This window comes from Rousettus aegyptiacus, unplaced genomic scaffold, assembly GCF_014176215.1.
Source record: "Rousettus aegyptiacus isolate mRouAeg1 unplaced genomic scaffold, mRouAeg1.p scaffold_m13_p_9, whole genome shotgun sequence".
NCBI classification, from domain to species: domain Eukaryota; kingdom Metazoa; phylum Chordata; class Mammalia; order Chiroptera; family Pteropodidae; genus Rousettus; species Rousettus aegyptiacus.
In genome coordinates, this window is record NW_023416312.1 from 99,813,963 (window position 1) to 99,832,910 (window position 18,948).

At 60.1% G+C, this 18,948-nt stretch overlaps 1 protein-coding gene across 4 annotated transcripts in view; it reads left to right on the forward strand.

Annotated features, from left to right (window-relative positions):
• Positions 1–392: 392 nt before the first annotated feature.
• Positions 393–18,948, forward strand: part of ZNF185 (zinc finger protein 185 with LIM domain) — a 58,718-nt gene continuing 40,162 nt past the window's right edge. Inside the window, exons 1-8 of one of the 4 annotated variants that reach the window (XM_036227065.1) lie at positions 393–428; positions 13,775–13,853; positions 14,029–14,152; positions 14,546–14,611; positions 16,591–16,629; positions 16,733–16,810; positions 17,657–17,746; positions 18,391–18,477. In XM_036227065.1, the coding sequence (XP_036082958.1) occupies positions 13,820–13,853; positions 14,029–14,152; positions 14,546–14,611; positions 16,591–16,629; positions 16,733–16,810; positions 17,657–17,746; positions 18,391–18,477 (518 nt within the window). In that variant the 5' untranslated portion in view covers positions 393–428; positions 13,775–13,819. Of the gene's footprint in view, positions 429–3,359; positions 4,574–13,320; positions 13,854–14,028; positions 14,153–14,545; positions 14,612–16,590; positions 16,630–16,732; positions 16,811–17,656; positions 17,747–18,390; positions 18,478–18,948 lie in introns of those variants that run through there. The other 3 variants (XM_036227064.1, XM_036227066.1, XM_036227062.1) reach the window with 3 other exon arrangements.

The following is an 18,948-nucleotide window of genomic DNA, read 5'->3' on the forward strand; positions in this document are numbered from 1 at the left end:
TGGAGGAATTTGCCTGGAAGTTTTCCACCGCGGCAGAGCCTTCTGGAGCTCGCTCCGGGATCGGTGCAGGGAGCCCCGGCCTTGATTTCTCCAGCAGCCCCGCAGGGCGGAGCCGGGAAGGGGCGGGCGGGCCAAGACACTGGCGGGAGAATGTCCGGAATGTGCCAGGCGCATCTACCTACCCCAGGAGAGGGCAGAGGAAGGGGGCCGGCCGAGGGGAGGGGCGAGGGGCGAGGCCCCGGGCGCCGGAGAAAACCTGTTTGTTCTCCTGCGGGCGGAGCCCAGTCGGCGCCTCCTCGCCGCCCTGCACGCTCCCCACCGCGCCCCGCGCCCCGCGCCCGCCGCCCGGTCCGGCCCGGCTGAGGGAGCCCGCGCCCCGCGCCCGCCCGACCCTCCGCCCAGCCCCGCGAGCCGGGCACCTGTGCCAGGTAGGGCTGTCGAGTCGCTGTAGGCGCGGCCCCGCAGAGAGGCAGCGAAGGGGCACCGGGCCCGTGCCCAGCCCGGTGACAGGGACAACTCCGGGCCTCAGTTTCCCCATCCATAATCTTCGCCCACTTCAAGCATCCCTCCTGGGTTTTCGCCTGCGAAGCGGTGCACCTTGGTGTTTGGTTTTCACTGTGAGCAAAGAGAGGCTTTGATTGTTAGTAAGTGGCCTGGGGCCAGGGCACTCTCGGACTTCGTTGCAGGCCTAAGAAGCAGGGGATCTCAGATCAGCTCGCTCATCCTGTGTCCATTTTATAGATGAGCAAACCAAGATCCAGATCAGGGGGCTCAAAGGCTGCTTGCCATGAGCATGCGCTGGGCACAGGACAGTGTCCCGGAGGGCCACTGGGAAGGTAGCTGCTCAGACAGAAGGCGCCGAATCAAGTGTCGCTGACTGTTATCGAGGGGATCTACAGTTAGCGGGCTCTGTGGCCGGATTGTTTCGCTGGGGGCAGGGGGAGCCAAGAGTCTGTCCTCTGGAAAAGTAGAGGATACGTCGCCTGGGAAAGAGGCTGAAAGTTCAGCTCCTCCCTGTGTCTGTCCACTTTGCTCCTTCTGAGCCGGGGGCACCTGGGCAGCTCCGTCCGTCCGAGGGGGTAACTCACCGGGCTGCCTGCCACCGGGGCTGCTGGGTTGATGGTGGGTGTGCCTGGGCTTTGGGACATCCTAGGTGCGGTAGGGACCGTGTTCACACTCAGCCATTTGCACTTAGCCTTGACATCGCGGAAGGCTGTGTGCAGCTGCATCTCAGGACCAGAGTTTGTGAACGCCGAGAGAGAGAGCCCCTCACGCCCTGGCCGGCGGTGATCGAGGCCTCTGGCACCCAGACCCAGTCTGGCCTTGGTTTCATGGCACCTGGCTGGGGACGGGGAGCAGGGTTCTCTATGCGCCGAAAGGCCTGGACACTCGGGAGGGGCTCTGGGTTCCTGCCCCCTCCTCACCAGCTGTGAGGGAAGGCTGCGTGTGGCTGAGGGGGGCGGTGTCCTACCCTCCTAGGGCCTCTACTGAGAAACTGGGGGCAGCTCAGAGGCCCTGCTTGCCACTTAGAAGCAAGTGGCCAAGACATAGGTGCACAGACCAGGGGCCAGCTTGGTGCTTGTGCTGTTTGCTTCGTCACCTCTGGGCCACCCGAGGATGGGAAGGAGCAGGTGATACCTCTTTCTGAGGTGAGGTATCCCCTGCCGTACCCCCTCCATGCCCATCTGCGGAGGGCTGATGGAAGGCGCCCAGCACAGGGCTTGGCACGCAGCAGGTGCTCCAGATCTGTTCATTTGCACCCTCTGGCCACTCACGAGTCAGCGACACAGGTGGCCCATGACCACGTCGGGTGCTGCGGCTGTGAGTGGCAAAGCACAAGGGGCTCTTGGGTGCCTGGGGCGAGGGAGCAGCTCTGGCTGCAAGGATCAGGGAGGGCTTCCTAGGGGAAGAGGGCTTGGGCGCGGGAGAAGGAGTTCAGCAGCCGCAAGGTCAAGGCCTGCACATCCTTCGGAGCTGCTTGAGTCCAGCCTCCCTTTGTCCCCGAAAGACCAAAGCCAGGTCTTTCTAAGCCACTGGACGTTCTACCCGGAGCTGGACAGAGCGGGGGGTAGGGGGAGGCTAGAGAGAAATTGGATGCAGGCCTGCCCGGAGAGTGACAATCTGGTTGGGGAGAGAGGCCACTCAGTAAGGAGCCGCCACCTGCATCAAAATGGTGCCCTGCAGTTCCTCCTCAGCTCAAGTCCGGATTGCAGGGAGACCCCCGCCCCCGCACCTGAAGCCAGTGTCCCCAGGGGCGGCCAACTCTTCACCTCGGCTGCCCTCAGCCTGCCGTGTTCCTTGTGTCTCTGTCTACTGCCCCTGTGGCCTCCTGAGACCTGGCAGGGCAGAGATTCTGAGCCCTCAGCACTGGGCCCAAGACCTGGCCACCCTAGGCATTGTCACCTGGTCCCCGAAGTGTCCTCAGTCGCATGCCAAGAAAAGTCCCCAATTTGGCTCAGTGCACTCCGGAAGCTTCCCCACTCAGCCTGCACGCGTGACTGATCCCTTTGGTTCGGATCTCGCTTCAAGCCACAGCCCATGCCAGCTCACATGTAACACACCACCTCGCTTTCTGCTTGCCGAGCCCTGCGGCTGCCCTCGCTGCCAGGTCTGCATGGCATGCGATAGGACCATGGCCGGGGAGGAGGAGCGCTGCTGCCCACGTGGCGCCCCGGGCCTCTGGGCGCTTACGGTTGGGACCCGGCAGGGCCTCTGCATTCATTCCTGCTGTGCCTGCGGAGCGCTGGCTGATGCCAGCACAAGCGCAGCGCACCCGGGGGGACCCATGCGTCTGAGAGCGATGCTCGGGAATGGTTGACATCATTGCTTCTGAGGGGTGGAGAGCTGGCAGGAGACCCAGGAGCAGTGCGGGGAGGTGAATGGTGGGACAGGGAGGCGCCTTTACAGCCCGGGGGTAAGAGAGCGGCAGAGAGGTCGGGCTGGGCGCAAACCCTAGTTCAGCCGCCATCTAGTCGTGCGAACCAAAGCACATCACACAACCTCTGGAGGCTTGGGTCGTGTCACCTGTACGGAAGGGATGCTGAAGCCAGGAACACCTGCTACATAGCGACCAGCAGATGGCACCTGGCGCAGAGACAGGGACATCGCTTGACCCAGCTTCACAGTGTCCTCTTTCAGGAGACATAGTGGCCAGGTGTGAGGTCGGGGTGAGGTTGGGGCGAGGTCGGGAGGGGTGTGGGTTCCCCGCTTGAGGAAAAACGATTGTTTAAAAATCACTGCTAATCTGCGTCGGTGATGCACGTGATGTACCCTCACAGTTCAATGATTTGCCACACAGAACACTTAATTCTTAGGTCGCTTCTGGATCCCTATTAAAATGTGATTCACTTTCTTTTTGGATTTTCGCTGTTTTTATTTTCAACTGTTTATGTTGGATTAGTGGAAAACTCACAGGAAAGTTGTAAGAACGGCACAGAGAAGTCCCCTGAGGCCTCATCTGATCTCCCACTCTTAACATTCCTGGTGGTTTTCTTCAAAAAGGGGAAAGTTGACATGGAGGCCACTTGTGTGACAGTAACCTTCCACTGAGGAGTGGCTACAGAGGGGTCAAGAGGTGGACAGGGCCAGTGTCAATTCACTTATCTAAAGGGAAACTGAGGCACGGACAGGAACTCGATCAAGACCCATTTGAGGATTAAGAATGGAGCCAGGTGAATGTCACAGATACACATGTGTGTATTGGGTGAGCGTTTTCCGATCTCTTAGCCATTTTGGGCATTGGGGCACAGGGAAGACTAAGAACTGAGATGGGAGGGGATTAGGAAATGGGAGGGGCAGGTCTGGGCGGAGAAGGCACTAGGAAATGAAAGGACAGGAGGCCCCATGCGCGTCATTGTCATACTGTAACGTGAGGAGGCAGGGACCCTGTCTACTCTTTCCCCATGTGGAGTGTGCTCACTCTGAGAGGGAACGGAGAATTGGGGCTGCTGGTAGTGGCCATTGAGATGGCTACAGAGCTCTGTGGCCACGCCCTGGGTCAGAGAGGACACCTGGCCTTTGGACTGTGGTGTGCAGTCCCCATACCGCTGCTGGTTGTCACTGGTGGTCGTTGGCCTTGGCCCCAGCTGTGGGCACAGCTCGGCACTCGGTTCAACCTCCTTGGTCTGGTCCCTGTGATCGTCGGCTCAGCCACTTTTTGGATGACTAGGTCGGTTTCCCAGAGGGCTTGATGTGGCCAAGGGTTGCTATGGAGAGAGCAGGCACGAGGATTCCAATCCTGAGAACGGGTATCCCTCAGGCGGTGCCTGCTTTAGACTGAAAACAAAAACAAAAACAGAATCCCAACGCCAAAAACTGCACTTACCTCCCCACTTCTGCCAGGACAGCTCCTACTCATTCTTCCGGGAGCGCCCGCGCGCAGGGCACCTCCTGTCACGCTCTGGCCATGCCCGCCCAAGGCCGCTGCAGGCTGTCTGTCTGTCTGCCCAGCACCCAGCCTGGCATCTCCTTTCCACAAACGCCTGTTTAATCCATGGAAATGTGGCCTTGGGCACGTGCTTTCTCCTCTCTGGGTCTTCACATTCTTATCCCAAAATGGAGACAGTGATAAAAGGTAATAGTGAAGCTCAGGGGACTTTGGGCCTGAGGTGGACAGAGAGGTAGGGAGGGAGGGGCCTGGGAGGAGACCGGGCAGGGAGAGCCTGCCGGGAGGGGGAGGAAGAGGCCTGCCCAAGGTCAGCTGGGGTGGGAGCTGTTGTGGGTGAGGAGAGGGGGCTGGGCGCTGCTTTTCTTCTAGAGCCTCTGGTGATCGCCTGTAACTAGGAAAAGGAATTAGCTTTGGCCAGTGCTAGGGGCAAATTTGGGGGCACTTCCGTGTGGCCGGGCCTGCTCTGTCAAAGGCCGCGTGGGTGGCAGAGGTTTTCCTGGACGAGGGCAGTGGGTTGGGATGGGGTGGCCTCCATGACCCCCAAGTCCCTTTCAACCGCCTCGGCAGTTTGTGTGCAGATGCAGGTCACATCTCTGCCCTAGTGGGATGGGCTTAACACCACCTTGCTTCCCACGCTTCAGAGACAGCTGGGTGGGGGGTGGGGGACAGAGCCAGCCAAGGCCGCTCAGGAGGGCTCCCAGGGTTCCTCTGGGCCCCTTCCCATGGTACAGCAGGGGATGTGGAGGCCCTGGAAACAGTGGCAGTAACTCATGTAGGTGGCTTCGGCAAGAGGTTCTGTTTGTGGTGAGGGCTCCTGGACCACACTGTGTCCAGCATGTTGGCCCTGTCTAGGCCCAGGCCTCCACAGGGACACCTCAGAGGGCTCTGCGCAGAAGGCCAAGAGTCCAAGCCACCTCTGAAATGGCCCAGTCACCCCAAACAGTTGCCTATATTCAGCCCACTGAGAACTGGACAATGGGCCCAGGGAAGCCGGGGGATCCCAGCCCCTTGGGCGCGACAGTGACCGGGTGGCTCCTTTTGCCCTCTCGGGGCTCAAGTTCCCCACACCTTGGGAAGAAACGGTGTCGATCCACCTCAGACGTCTGCCTCCCAGGGCCCTTCTGGTGCTGACGCCGGGAAGTCTAGATTCCGGAGTATTGAGAGTGGGATGGGGCGGAGGTAAAATTCTAAACCTTCATGCAGAAGTCATTTACCTGTAAAGCACATTTACAAATACTCCCCCCATGTGGTTTTTTTTTTTTCCGTATTACGTTTTCCCGTCTGCAACCCAAGTCTCCAGCTCTTTTTCGCACGCGGCGCGTCTCCTTCCTGCCGTCCCAGTTGGTTGGCCTCCAGGCAGGACCCACGAGACTGGAGCGTCACGGTCGCATCAAGTGCTGTGCTCAGCCACTCACACTGGCCCCTGGAGCAGCAGCTTCATCAGCAGCAGCAGCCACAGCGGCCGCCGAGACCAGGAATCAGGGTGTCATTCCCGAAACCGGGCCGCAGGAGGCTGCTTCCTAAAATGGGACTTGTGATCATTCCAGCCCTTTTGGCCTGGGGGTCGGGTCGGCTGCCTGCGAGCTGGCGTGGGTCTGCCTGGGTCCAAACTTAAACAGTCTGCCGAGTGCGCGCCTTGAGAAAGGACTGGAAAAGGGTACCCGAACAGGGGGTGGAGGTCGCGCTCCCTGACTTTTAGCGTCCCCAGTCTCCTCACACTCCATGCCACGTCGGGCTTGGGGCCTGAGCACCATTTTTCTTTGCATTTAAGCCTTTCTCAGCCTGGCCTGTGATGTGCATGCCGACTCATCCTCGTGATGCCCGCTACAACCTTCTCGGGGAGCCTGGCCCACAACCCGGGCTCTCCCTGCAATGCTGGGCCTTTGACCTGCAGGGGAAGGTCCAGAGGGAAGACAGGACAGGGAGGGAGGCTGTGAAAATGGCACTGCATGGCATCCTGTGCCCATGGTGACGGCAAGAAGGGCTGTGCTGGAGCCCACATCTTCTCCCCTTGTCCAGATGCAGGGCTCAGAGAATGCTTTGAGAAAAGGGCTCCGTCTTCAGCCAGAGGGTGAGTGGCATTGTTCTGACAGAAGCAGGACTTGGACTCCTTGTTAGTGCGCTTTCTTTTGCGCTTGAGTTGGAAGGGGCGGTACGGATGTATGGCTTCGAGCTCTTGACCAAGTCTTCCATGTCTCTGCTTGAAACACGCCGAAAGGGGACCTGGGTATCTATTCTGAAAGGCGGCTCTAAGGCACAAGGACTTTTCTTGGAGTCTTTTCCCTGATGCCGGGGCCACTGGAGGCTCTTTGTCCAAAAGGACCATTTACAGTGCGGATGAGCAGGAGCCTCCCCCATGCCCAGAATCCCCCATCCCAAGGCAGGTGTCCAAGCAAGGTGAGGAGGGACACAGCTTGGAAGGGGAGCTCTGACAGCCTGGAGCCTCAGGGTTGTAGAGACCAACTCAGGCTGTCATAAGAGGACCAGAGAGGACAGGCTTCGTTTTTTTCATGATTTGGTCATTGACACCTTCATCCAATCGTGTGACGCCAAGGCCCCGCGGGAAAAAGGAATCTGCTTCCTGCTGGGCCACCCTGGCAGCACCCAGCTGAAGGATTGGAACTGGCTGGGTCCACCCATCTTAGGAAGAAGTTGCTGAGACAGGAGACTTTCCATCACGTTACCTCTTCCGTCATCACCTGGATGGGAGCAGTTATGTGTCTGCTGAGGTGATGCGGGAGGCCATATTTGGGGCTCTGCTTCACTAAAACGTGGCCTGAGGTTGGCCCAGGAATGGCCCCCTGCACTGGGCGGCCCAAGGCCTTGATGACTTCATCCAGGTGTCACTCGCCACATCCGTATTTGGTCACCGGGCCTGGCTGCATGGGCTGTGCTCTGGGCTGTATAATTTCCCTGTCCTGCTGCCTCCTCATGCCAACTTCTCACCCATGCCTAAGAGGTCCACCCAGGGCCGAGCAGCGCGGGTTTTGGTTCCAAGAGACAGAACTACGTGCGATCACTTCCGGTGAGAGGTGGGGCCCCTCGGAAGACGGGTACATGCGGGGAAACGCGGCCGGGCTTCCTCTCAGCTCCCTAGGTACAGACCGTCACAGCTGACGATGGCCAGCGCCCAGCACACACACATTCAGACAGGTCCCGACACCCGTGCCCTCTGGCTGCGCCTCCCATGTGTGTGGTAATGTTGCATGCTCCTGGAAGGCCCGGCTAAAGGCGTCGTGTTCCTCTTTCCTCCCAGTTAAGCTAGGAGGTCCCTGCATGGCATCCGGCAACCCCCATCCCCCTGCCACCCAGGCTGGGACAAGGGCAGTCGCTCAGCCTACTGTTTCCTTTCGCACTAGCCCTTGCCACAGAGATCCCAGGCCAGGGGCCCGGCCGGGCTGCCTGTGTGGACAGGCCCGGCTGCCTTCCCCGTTCCTCAGTGTGCGTCCCATTGTCTGGAAGAAACCAGCTCTTCCCAGCTGTGCAGGGGAAGCAGGGAAGGACATTTCAATCCTGGGGTGGGCTGGCATGGGGGCTGCAGCTACACCAGAGTGAGGGCCTCAGGATGCGGTGACAGACAGGGGCCGGCAAGGGCCACCAGGCAGATGGCGCTTCACGCCTACACCCATGCCCATGGCTAGTGCGTTCTCTGCCCGAGGTGGGCTCCGCACCTTCCTCCTCTTCTGAGGGCCCCTTTTCCTTCCAGGCTGCTGGCAGATGAAGACGTTTTTAGTGTAGGGTGATCAAGAATGGGACCATGCTGTGTCCCTGAGCCAGGGGAATGTAGGACTTGAAGGCTCCTCTGGGAGCTGTCTCCTGGGCTGTAGTTCAAGGCCATCTGGCAAGGAGGTGCCTGCGAGGGCAAAGACACAGAGGCCTGCTTGGAAAATGAGGTGTGCACAACTCGGGGAGTCAAGCAGGGTGGCTGTTCTAGAAACATTTCTCCAAGTTCTCATCTAGGACAGAGAGCACGTGCTTGCGAGGCACAGAGTGTCCCCTCCTCCTGCTGCTGCTTTCTCTATCTCTCTGTCTGCAACTCCTCTCTGCCCCCCTCCCGCCCTCCCACTAACCTGCCAGCATCGGCTGCAGGATAAGCTCCGGCTCCACGACTCCACTGACAACCCCAGGCTTGCCGTAGCTCTTTGCTCCCCTCGCATTGGCTCCTCACTTCTGTCTGTCCAATCAGGGCCAGAGGCTGTTTCCCTGCAAGGTTGCTGGGCAGCCTTGAGAGGCTGTGGAGCAGGAAGGAAGGAGCAAGGGTAGCGTGCCCACCGACAGTCAGGGGCCATTGGCATCTGGGAGGGCCTGTCGCTGTGTCCCCTTGCCTGCCCCAGAAGACATCTGCAGGATAATGGGAGAAGGAGAAAGGACGGGGAGGAGGTCCAAGAGGGATGGCTATGGACACCCACCTGGTTTCTGAGGTGGCACCTGCTGGAGGGAGGGGACTGGAACAGGTGGGTGTGGTTTGAGTGTAGGGTTCTGCTTGGAGTTGGCTATGTCTAGTGGCAGATGAGCCACCTATTTCTTTGGAGACTCAGGCCAGGCCCATAAGCGGGGCGATATGGCAATTCTTAAGGAACCAGAAGACTTCTCCCTGTCAAGGTAAAAATAGGGTACTCAGAGGGACTGTCCTACCCAGAAATGTGCTCACGTGGGCCATTTGGGGCATGAGGACACCCACCAGCATCAAGACACCCGAGTTCCAGGGAGCGTCACGTGCTCTAGTTTGGGGGTGTTCTGCCAGGGGGAGTCCTAGACTGCATGATCAGAGGCTTGGGGGTTCAGCACCACTTCCTAGATGAGGAGATCGGGGCTCAGAGAGTAGGACAGTGTCACAGCTATGTGACGCTACTTGGAGATGAAGAGCAGAGATGTCTTCGCTCTCAGGTCAGGCGGCGCTTCTGCGTGGCGGGGCTCACGTGCCCCGGGGAGTGTAAGACTGGAAGGCCGTGGCAGGCGGGATGTCTCTTGCCCCACTTTCAAAGGCAGCTGGAGATGGAACAATCTAGCAATGTAATGTCCATCTCGCTTTGCACTCCGCCTTCTCCATGGGGCGAGTGGGCAGGCACGCGGGCCTGGTCAGAGCAGCTTCTGCCTTTCGTGTCTTCCTGGACTTGGTCGGCATCTTGCATCTCAGACGCAGAGAAGATGGGGAGTGCGGGGCAGCAGGGGTGTGCGCTGGCCTCCTCCCCGAGGGGGTTCTGGGGTCGGATGCATGGACCGGGTAGTGGCTGGTGCAAGATGAAAAGCCCAGCGGACACTGTGTGCGTGGCTGGCCGCATCCCAGAGTCCCCTTCCTCCAGCAGTGCCCGTCAGCGGCTGAGGCCGAGTGCCCGGGTCCCCCCCTTCCCCCCGCACCCGGGCCCTTTGCTGCGAGGGGCGCGCCCAGCCGGGGTGCACGGCATCGGCAGGGCCGCTGTGGGGCCGCGGCTCCGACCCCGGCTGCGCCCCGCGCCCGCCCGCGGGGCCGCAGGTGTGGCCCGGGGCGGGCGGCCCAGCCTCCCCGGCTCCTTCGCCGGCGAAGCGGGTCTGGCCGCGCCCTCCTCCGTGGAAGCGCGGGGCCCAGGCGCCCGCCCCGCAGTCGCGTCTCCCTGCACCGTCGCCGCCGACATCCGCGCTCAGAGCGCCCCCTCCCGCGCGGCCTGGCCCCTGGGGACAGCGCCAGAGCGCCTGGGTGCGCGGCGGGGGGTCCGCGCAGAGGCCTGGGGATGGGGACCCGTGTTCGCGCCCGCGAAGCGCATCCCCTCCGTCCCGCTGCGAGAAGCCGCCTCCGGCTCCCCGGGGCGCCTCCGCCTCGTGCTGCTGCGGCAGCTGCTGCCGCGACCTCCCGCGCGCGGCCGGACCCCGGGCTCAGCGCCCGCCGCCCCGCCCGCCGCGCCCGTGGCCACGGGGACAGAGGCCCCCGCGGAGGGCGTCCGTGCCCGCGGCGAGGCCCCTCGCTCCGCGGACCCCTGGAGGCCCGGGACGCCAGGCCCCTGGCCCTGGGATGTCCGCGCAGCAGAGGGACAGACGCCCCAGGGCCGCTGCCCCCGTTCGCCACGTGCCGCCCCTGCGCCGCTCGCCGGGGTGGGGGTGGGGCGGCTGCCGAGACCCGCGGTGGCCACGCAGGCGGCCGGCTCCCGTTTCACGTTTCATTTGCGTAAAGCGCTGCTTGTTTGACAGTCTTTAGCGCGTTCTTGGTAGGAAAATTAGAAAATACAGACGGGCAAAATATTTTGGTATATATCCTTTCAGGTGTTTCTTTGCACGTGCATTTTTATGTTAATATATTTTTTTAAGAGAATGACAGCATCCTACGCATCTCATTTTAAAAATTGCCTTTCACTTAACGATACATGGCTTGTTAAAGCCTCATTGAATATCACATCTATCGATATCATTTATAATGGCTGCATAGCGCGTGCTCGAACGATGGATCATTATATATTTAAAAAGGACCGTCGGGAATTTAGATTCCTGCCAAATTTTCACCATCACATTTGCCATGGCGATGATGCCGTGTGTACACCTGGTTCGTTTCTGCGGTGTGTCTTAAGGAGATAGCGCCAGAGGGGGACCGCCGGATCAGCCAGGCTTGCCCTCTCTAAGGCTTTCAAGACATGTGGAGACTTGTCCTCCAAAAAGACGCCCCTGTTGACCTGAGGGCGAACAGCACAGGAGAGCCGCCCCCCCCCCATTCTCTGAAGCTGCTCCTGTCAGCAGGGAGGGTTTTACTGGTCACCGCTTCATTAGGTGGCCTTCATTAGGTGGCCATTCTACCCCGCTCTCTGAGAGGCTGACAGGAGACCTGGGGTCAAGAAGGGGTGGTGATGTTTCGTAAGTCAGAAGCATGGCCCCTGTCACTCTCCAGAGCAGACGCAGGGGTGCTCAGTGCAGTCTGTGTGCTGGAGGTGTGAGTGGTCCCTGAATTCTGTCTTCGCTGAGGTTGGGGGAGGGACACGTCTTGTCTGGAAAGGGCAGGAGGAGCTGGAGGGAAGAGGCCCCTAGGAGCGAGGGCAGGCAGGACAGGAGGCTGGAGGGAGGGACATGGTCTGTTTGCACAGTGTCAACATTGGGGTGGGGGATGGGGGGTGGATCAAAAAGGCTGGGTCAAGGGACTGGACTGGGGAGCTTGCCCCAAGTTTTAGACAGTGGGGAACCCACAGGAGCTGGGTGAGAATTGAGACCAAGTGGGATTAGGGGCCATGAGTGCTTCTGGAAGGAGGTACAGATAAAACCAAGTGGCCTAGGAAGGAGATTGGAAGTGACCGTGGCTGGAACCAGGGCTGGTAGACCGAGGGGACATGAAGTTCCGGCTCTCTGCGTGGAACCTAGATTCAAACCTCACATATCCATCTGTGTGGCCGGCATTCATCACTTTAAAAGAGCTGCCTTCCTCTTTAGTCCTGTAGAAAGACCACTTTTTGGGTCCTTCAAATATATTGTCCCATCAACAAAAAACATTTGACTCCTGAGATGAACCGCCAGCCCTGGTCTTTGCCTGAGTCTTCCGACTGGGGTCTTAGCCGTAAAGAAGGGGCCTGGGACAGTATGGGTGCCATCCTAGCTCTGCCTCCCTCACTATGGGCTCTTGTGCGTGTCCCTGCCCCTTTGTCCCAGAAGTCCCCAGTGGCCCATCTGCATGTGTGTGGAGGTAGCTTATTTGGTCCTGATGAGGCAGACTTCCAGGCAGCGCGGCTAACAGGTTTGTCAAGCGGAGACTGATGAATTCCTGAAGGAACCTGAGTATTAGCAGTTCCCGAGCTGAGGCCAAGAGGAAGTGAGGGACTCGCCCAGGGTCTCACGGTCAGTCAGCAGCACCAGGAAACCAATGGACCAAGGTCTCAGGCGGCGACTCTATCTGTGTGCCCTGCCCAGTGGGGCCACTCCATGGGTTGCTGGGATGGGACAGCTATGCCTGTGGGGATCACCTATGGAAGTCCAACGTGGCTGCCTTGGTGATGAGGTGCTGTTCCTGGCGCACAGCGAGCTTGGGCCTCCTGGGCTGCTCATTTGGTACAGTTTATGGGAAAGCCAGCTCTTGCTGACGTGGCAAATTTGGTTTGCTCTTGGCCCCCTTCCCTGCCCGTTTCAGTGTGTCCCGACCTCCACGGAAACATGTCCAGGTCTTGCCAGCTGGGAGCAGGGCCCGGCTGCTCGGGTCTGGCCCTGGACTGGCCCAGAGGGTGGCAGGCCCCTACAGGGGAGTCTGCTCTGCCTCAGGATCATGCCGGCAGAGTCGGGGCTCCTGCTTCCCATCATGCCCACTCACCTGAGCCTCCAAATCCTCTCTCGAGGTCCAGGAGGCCAGCTGTGACAAGTCAGGAGTGCGACTAGACCCATAACGCGGGGCTTCCATGGACACTAGGCCAGTCCCAGCCTCCAGAACCAGCTTCCTCACCCCAGACCCTCCTGGGGTAAACAGACTTCAAGGTGCTATGAAGCCACAGCGACCACCGCGGCCCTCCCCTCAGTGGCCACAGGAGGGCAGCACTGGGCTGGAGGGCCGAGAGCGGGCCAGGAGCTAGAGCAGGGCCAGAAGACAGAGAGAAAGAAAAAGCAGAGTGCAGGATGTCCCCAGCTTCCCGGACACAGCAGCGAGCCTTCACCAGATGCCCACCCTTGCCTGGTCCCCGAGGACCACTAAGGAGTTGGCAGTTGGGTCCCGGGCTTTCCTCACTGGAGACGGAGCCAACCCTTGAACCACCCAGGGCTGTGCGTCCCCACGCTATGATTGTGCTGATTGAGGACCACCCACAGTCCCCTCTCCAAGTGGGGACAGATTGAGAGTCACTGCATTCTTTCCTCACAGCAATCCTGAAGCGTAGATCTTTTTTTTTAACCCCCATTTTATAAATAACAACATTGAGGCAGCCCGGCGGGGTCAACTGACCAGCCCGAGGTCCGTCACACAGCTACTAAGGAGGGAGAGAGATGTCCAACCCCAAAGTGGCTGGGCCCCCAGCCCTCGCCCTGCTCCCCCACTGCCTCCTCCTGAGTCCGCCAGTGCCGGCCCTCGGGAGCCTGTCAGTCTGTGTGGCAGTGTGAAAGCCCCCTGGCTGCCACTCCCGCTACGCTAGCTGGGACCTGTAGTCTGGCCATTAGAACAGTCTAGGAGGGCTCGTGGTCTGCCCTTATCAGCCATCTCCTGAACACACAGCCCCTGGCAGCCCACGCCCTGTTCCGCAGGAGACCATCTTCCCCGGGCAGATTTGTGAGTGTTCGCGGTGGCAGATCCAGTGAGTGTTCGCTCTCTGGCCCTTACCTGCCACCCAGGACTCTACCAGCTCTTGCTTCCCAATGCCCGAAGGACAGTCTGGATGGTCTTAGTGTGCCAGGGATTACATAGTGACCCACAAGCCATTATAAAGAAATAAAGTGACAGACATGTGCTTGCCTTTGCCCCAGGAGCCCTGTCGATTCAACCGAGAAGGATCCCGCGGAGCAGACGCCATGAGTATCTCAGCTCTCGGAGGCAGCAGCAAAGGTAACGCCAAGGCCCCCTCTTGTCCCAGTCTTGGGTTCGGCATGTGGCCCTGCCAGGGCCACGAGTGCTGCCTGGGCAGCAAAGTGGCAGTGGCATCTTGGGAGGGCTGGAAAGGAAGCCCAGGGTCCTGCGGTGGGGCTCCCCTCCTGAGGCTGCGTGGCCTCGCCCCTGCCAGGCAAGCCTCTCCCGGCGGGCGAGGAGGAGCGCAGTAACGTCCTCAAGCAGATGAAGGTACGAACCACTCTGAAGGGGGACAAGAGCTGGATCACCAAGCAGGAGGACTCGGAGGGCCACACCCTGTGAGTCCGGGAGGTCGGGAGGGCTGGCAGCAACGGGGTGGGGGCTGGGGCTGTTGTGCTCCGCGGGTCCCGTCCCGCCTGCAGATGCCAAAGGCCTTCCACCATTCAGAGCTCAGCCAGGCGGCGTGGCCACAGGCCAGAGGGGAGAGCAATGCAGCTGAGGGCAAGACTTGACCAAAGTCACGGGGCGGGAAAGCCCCGGGCGCCGGGGTGTGCGTGTGTGCATTCACCTGTGGCATATGGAGGCAGGCCGGGGAAGCAGGTGGGTCGGGAATGCCGGGTCAAGCTCTTGGGCCGCCTCGGGGCCCAGCAGGCAGCCTCTGAGATGGAGGCCACAAGGTAGCTGATGGCAGTGGTCTGGGAGCCACTCTTTTGGGACCCCTTTTTCTCCAGAGAGCTGCCCTCTAGCCGGAGTCGTGCTACATCCTTTTCTTCAGCTGCAGAGATCCAGAAGGCCAGGTAAGAGGTGGGATCCAGGTGGCTGGGGGGTGGGCCCCATACTACAGTCCTTAAGGGACAGGGAGGGAGCCTGCGCTGAGAAGGGACGTCAAGGTCATTTGAAATGCACAAGAAGGATATATTTTTTTACTCTTCCCCCTCTTGGGAAAGGGAACTTGAGAGTCACTGGGTCCAGTTCCCTGGCCCTGCTATGCGGCCTTGGGGCTGGCTGTCTCCCCTCCTGGGCCTGCATGGTTCCACCTGTCAACTGGGATCAAGGATGTCATTGGGAACCTCCTGTAGGGAGGGAGACCACCTCTGAGGTGCTTTGAGAGTCACACATGAGTCCCTCTGTAGGTAACCCTGTTTCCTAAGTGCTCTTTGTAATAAGCATGTCAGAGGAGACACACACATTTGTGCCAACTGTCTCTGAAGTTCAGGATGACACATTTTGACAGCTGGCTGAGGGGAACTGGCCATCCCCTCTCTGTTCTGAAGACGTTTGCATAGACGTGTCCAGGGAGGCTCTTCAGGAACCGTGCCTGAGAGCGAGGGGGTGAGGGACCCAAAAATTCAGGCTCAGTCCTTGCTCCAAACAGCTGGCAGCTGGCTGCGAGCACACTGCCAGGTCCTCCCTCAGGTGGTGGCAGAGGCAGTGGCAGCAGCTGGAAGGGAAGGGTCCAAATTCACCGCTAGCCCCAGGGGCTGTCTCCAGTAACTGTGGCCTTGCCTGTCGTCCCTCAATGACTCAGCACCTGCCACCTGCCAGGTCCTGTGCTGGGCACAGAGGACACGGCCCTCTCCTCAGGGAACTGACATCCTAGCAGGGACCATGGATATGACCCAAGTAGAGAGATGAACATATAAGAGAGAATCGTGGTTAGTGAGGTTGGCAAGGACCTGAGGACGGATCAAAGACAGTGGATGCGCAGGAGGACTTGTTTACTTTGGAGGGTACAGTTCTCACCTTGAGCTTTGTTTTCGGGGTACATTTGGGAAGCACATCCTGTGACTCAGGGCCCAGAGCAGGGGTACCCAGAAGTCTACATAAACCTCGGCTTTCATTCTCCCCCAAGGGATGGGGGTGGGGTCCAGGGCTGACCAGTGGCCAGGGCCTAGCCTGTCCAGTGCAGAGATATTTCAGCCAAAAATGTTCACTGTGGCTAGGAGGGGTAAAAGTGACCTTTCTCTCTTGGGTCCCACACCAAGAAACAGTGTTCCTGAAACTTGGTCACCTCCAGGAGACTGTCTCCAGTTAAGGACAGGGTCTGCTGAGACGCGGAGCACTGTGGCTCTGTGCTGGCCTTCCTGTCTACACGCATGGGGAGCCTAATGCTGTCTAGCCACTGATCAAGCCTTGGCCATGTCCTCAGGTCCCAAACATCCATGCAGACTTGTGATGTGCGCGCCCCAGGGGCTTGAGGAGGGGAAGCCCCAGAGGGACGGGAAGGGAGGGTCAGCTGCCCTTGGGTGGCTCATGCCTGGGTTCTGCCCCTTGAGCCCTGGCGAGCCTTCCTGGAAAAGGCTATGCGGGGGAGGGGTGCGGTTGGGAGCCCCCTGACATGGCCTGAGCCCTGGGCCTCTCACGTGGATCTTCGAGCCTGAGCTGAGTCAGCTCCAAAAGCAGAGGATGGGAGGCCTGTCGGCAATCTCAGAAAACCTGTCGCTCGGGGGACTGCTGGGCCCTGGCAGGCTAGGAAGAAGCCGAACTTTGGAGGGCTTGTCTCTGCAGCAAATGCCCAACTGTAGCCCGCACGTTCCTGGACACCTGCTTTAACCCTGGGCTGTTAGCCACGGGAACTTTTCCTGGGGAGGGTGAGAGACACGGGCAGAGCAGAGCAGGCACCAGGCTCCGGGTACAGGGCAGCTATGTCTCTAGGGACGCCCCCGGCCACACCTCCCCTTGTCCTGACTGCACTTGTTCACCCACCAGCAGAGCCGCTTTGCCGCGGTCGGGGGCAGTACGTCGCTTGACTTCATGCCCTCTTTTTCCTCAGCAGGCCTGCGAGCGCGAGGGCTCCCAGTGGCTATATCATCCGGTAGGTGACGGCAGGCGCCGGCCCGCCTCCCCGCTCTCCTCACGCGGCCCCCCGGCTTCTCCCGAGGAGCTCACTGGGCTGCCTCCGCTGGGCTCTCTTTTAGGGGTGTGTTCACCAAGCCCATAGACAGCTCGGCCGCGCCCCAGCAGCACTTTCCTAATGCCAACGGAGTTCCGAAAAGGTGTGTGCACGGGGTGCTGGCCAGCCGGCCAGTGGGAGGCTGTGAGGGTCTGGGCCGGGCTCGCGGCAGAGAGAACTCTGCTCATCACTGAGCGGGAGGCAGGTGGCAGCTCTGTTTCTGTCGAGGGTACAGCCCTGGAGAGCAACACGGGGGTGACCGGGGGCAATGGGTTGGGGCGAGATGCCATTGCACAGCAGGGACTGCGAGTCCCCAGGTGGATGCGTGGCCTGGTTCAGTCACTCTGGTCTCTGGGCCGTTACCGGTGATCTTGCCCTTGAGCTGGTCCTGACTTTCAGGAAGCTTTGACTTGCTGATCGACTGCAGTGAGGTGTATGCTTTAGGCCAGCAGTCCCCAACCTTTGCGGCTCCAGGGACCGGTGCTCCTCTGAGAATCTAATGCCCGATGATCTGAGGCGGAGCTGAGGCGGTGATGCTGGCGCTGGGGAGCGGCTGCAAATGCAGGTGTAGCTCCCCTCGCTTGGCCGCTGCTCACCTCCTGCTACCCAGTTCATAACAAGCCGCACACCAGTACTGATCTGCGGCCTGGAGGTTGGGGACTCCTGCTCTGAGCCACCTTCTTCCCGGCAGGCTCAGGTGGCATACTGTCAGAGTAACTTCGTGTTAGGGTGAACCAGACCTCTATCAGAAAGTCAGGGCCAGAGGGGCTGGGTCCGCCCTTGGCAGGAAGTCCGCCCCGCTCAGGGCGTCTGGCAGAGCTGAGGGCAGACAGGAAGGGCCGCCATCATTCTCTCATCCACCTACCACATGCCTGCTGGGCTCTGCGGGCAAATCTGGAGGCGAGAAGGAGCCTGCAGGTGGGCATGTGAAAACTCCTTGCCTCTTCAGCACCGCCGGATTGGTGAGAGCGGCTCCCGCCGGGCCTCTCCGCCCCTCCTCCTCTGGCTACAAGATGACCACCGAGGATTACAAGAAGCTGTGAGTATGCTGTCGCACACACAGCTCTGTTTGCTCCTCCAAGGAATGAGCCCAAACACCAGCCCACTGGGGACAGTGGGCCGATTCCCCTGACCACAGTCCAGGAGTACTAGCCCTGCCGGCCCAACATCCCAGACACTTGATGCTCTGGCCAGGAGCCCACCAGCTGGTGACAAGCCCCGGAAAGTTGGATGTCCAGTGGGTCTTGAGAAAGGGTCATGGGTCATGACCCTCTGGCTGCCTCTGGCTGGCTGTGTTTCCTGGACAGGCCTCTGCACCCCTCTGGGCTGGGGCCTGATAATTCTAAGCACGCTGCTGCCTCTGGAAGCCATCACTTATGGGCGTTTTGGGCCTAAATCCAAGCTGCTTCTTGGATGTCGATCTTTGGGGTTCCCTCTGGGATTCCCCTCATGGCCCATATCAAAGACCCCCTCCTGTGTGCCCAGAGGTGTGGATTGTCTTTATATTGTTCGTTTCTTGTCACCATTGTCCAGTGACAGGGAGCAGCTAGTGAATGTTTCTGGAGAAGGGGGCGGGGTTTGAACTGGCTCTTAAAGGACAGTTAGGGAGGGGGGGGAGGAGGCGGGGGGAGGAGGAGCCGGAAGCGCCAGCGCCGTCAACCCCTCCATCGCCCCCTCCCTCAGGGCACCCTACAACATCAGGCGAAGCTCATCCTCAGGGACCGCAGAAGAGGAGGACGTGCCGTTCTCTTCCGACGAACAGAAACGAAGGTGACGGTGCCCACTGGGCATCCCAGGGGTGGGGCCGGGGACCAAGTTTGCACAGGCCGGCGAAATAGGGGTTGTGCCAGATGGGGTGATAAAATGTGCGACATGTAGGACATCAGTGCTGACCCATGTGCTGGAGAAGTGGTTGCTAGCATCAGTTGTCGTCCCTTGAGACCCAGAGCCACCCACGTAGCTAGGCCAGCTCAGGGGACCTTCTTATGAACCGTCTATGGGGCCGAACTTAGGTACAGAGGTTGGGGGGAAGCGTCATCTGCGGGCGGACAGAGGGTGGGCAGGGACGTGCTTCAGGACTGCACGTCAGCCTGTTAAAGAGGATGCTGAGCAAATCGGACCAAAATACGCAGCGCAGGGGACGCCCAGAAGAGCCCTCTGTGTGTGTGCTGCGTGCGCAGAGTCAGGCCTCGGCCTGCAGGCCTGGGGGACGGGGCCAGGCTCCAGAGGTTCCAATACCCC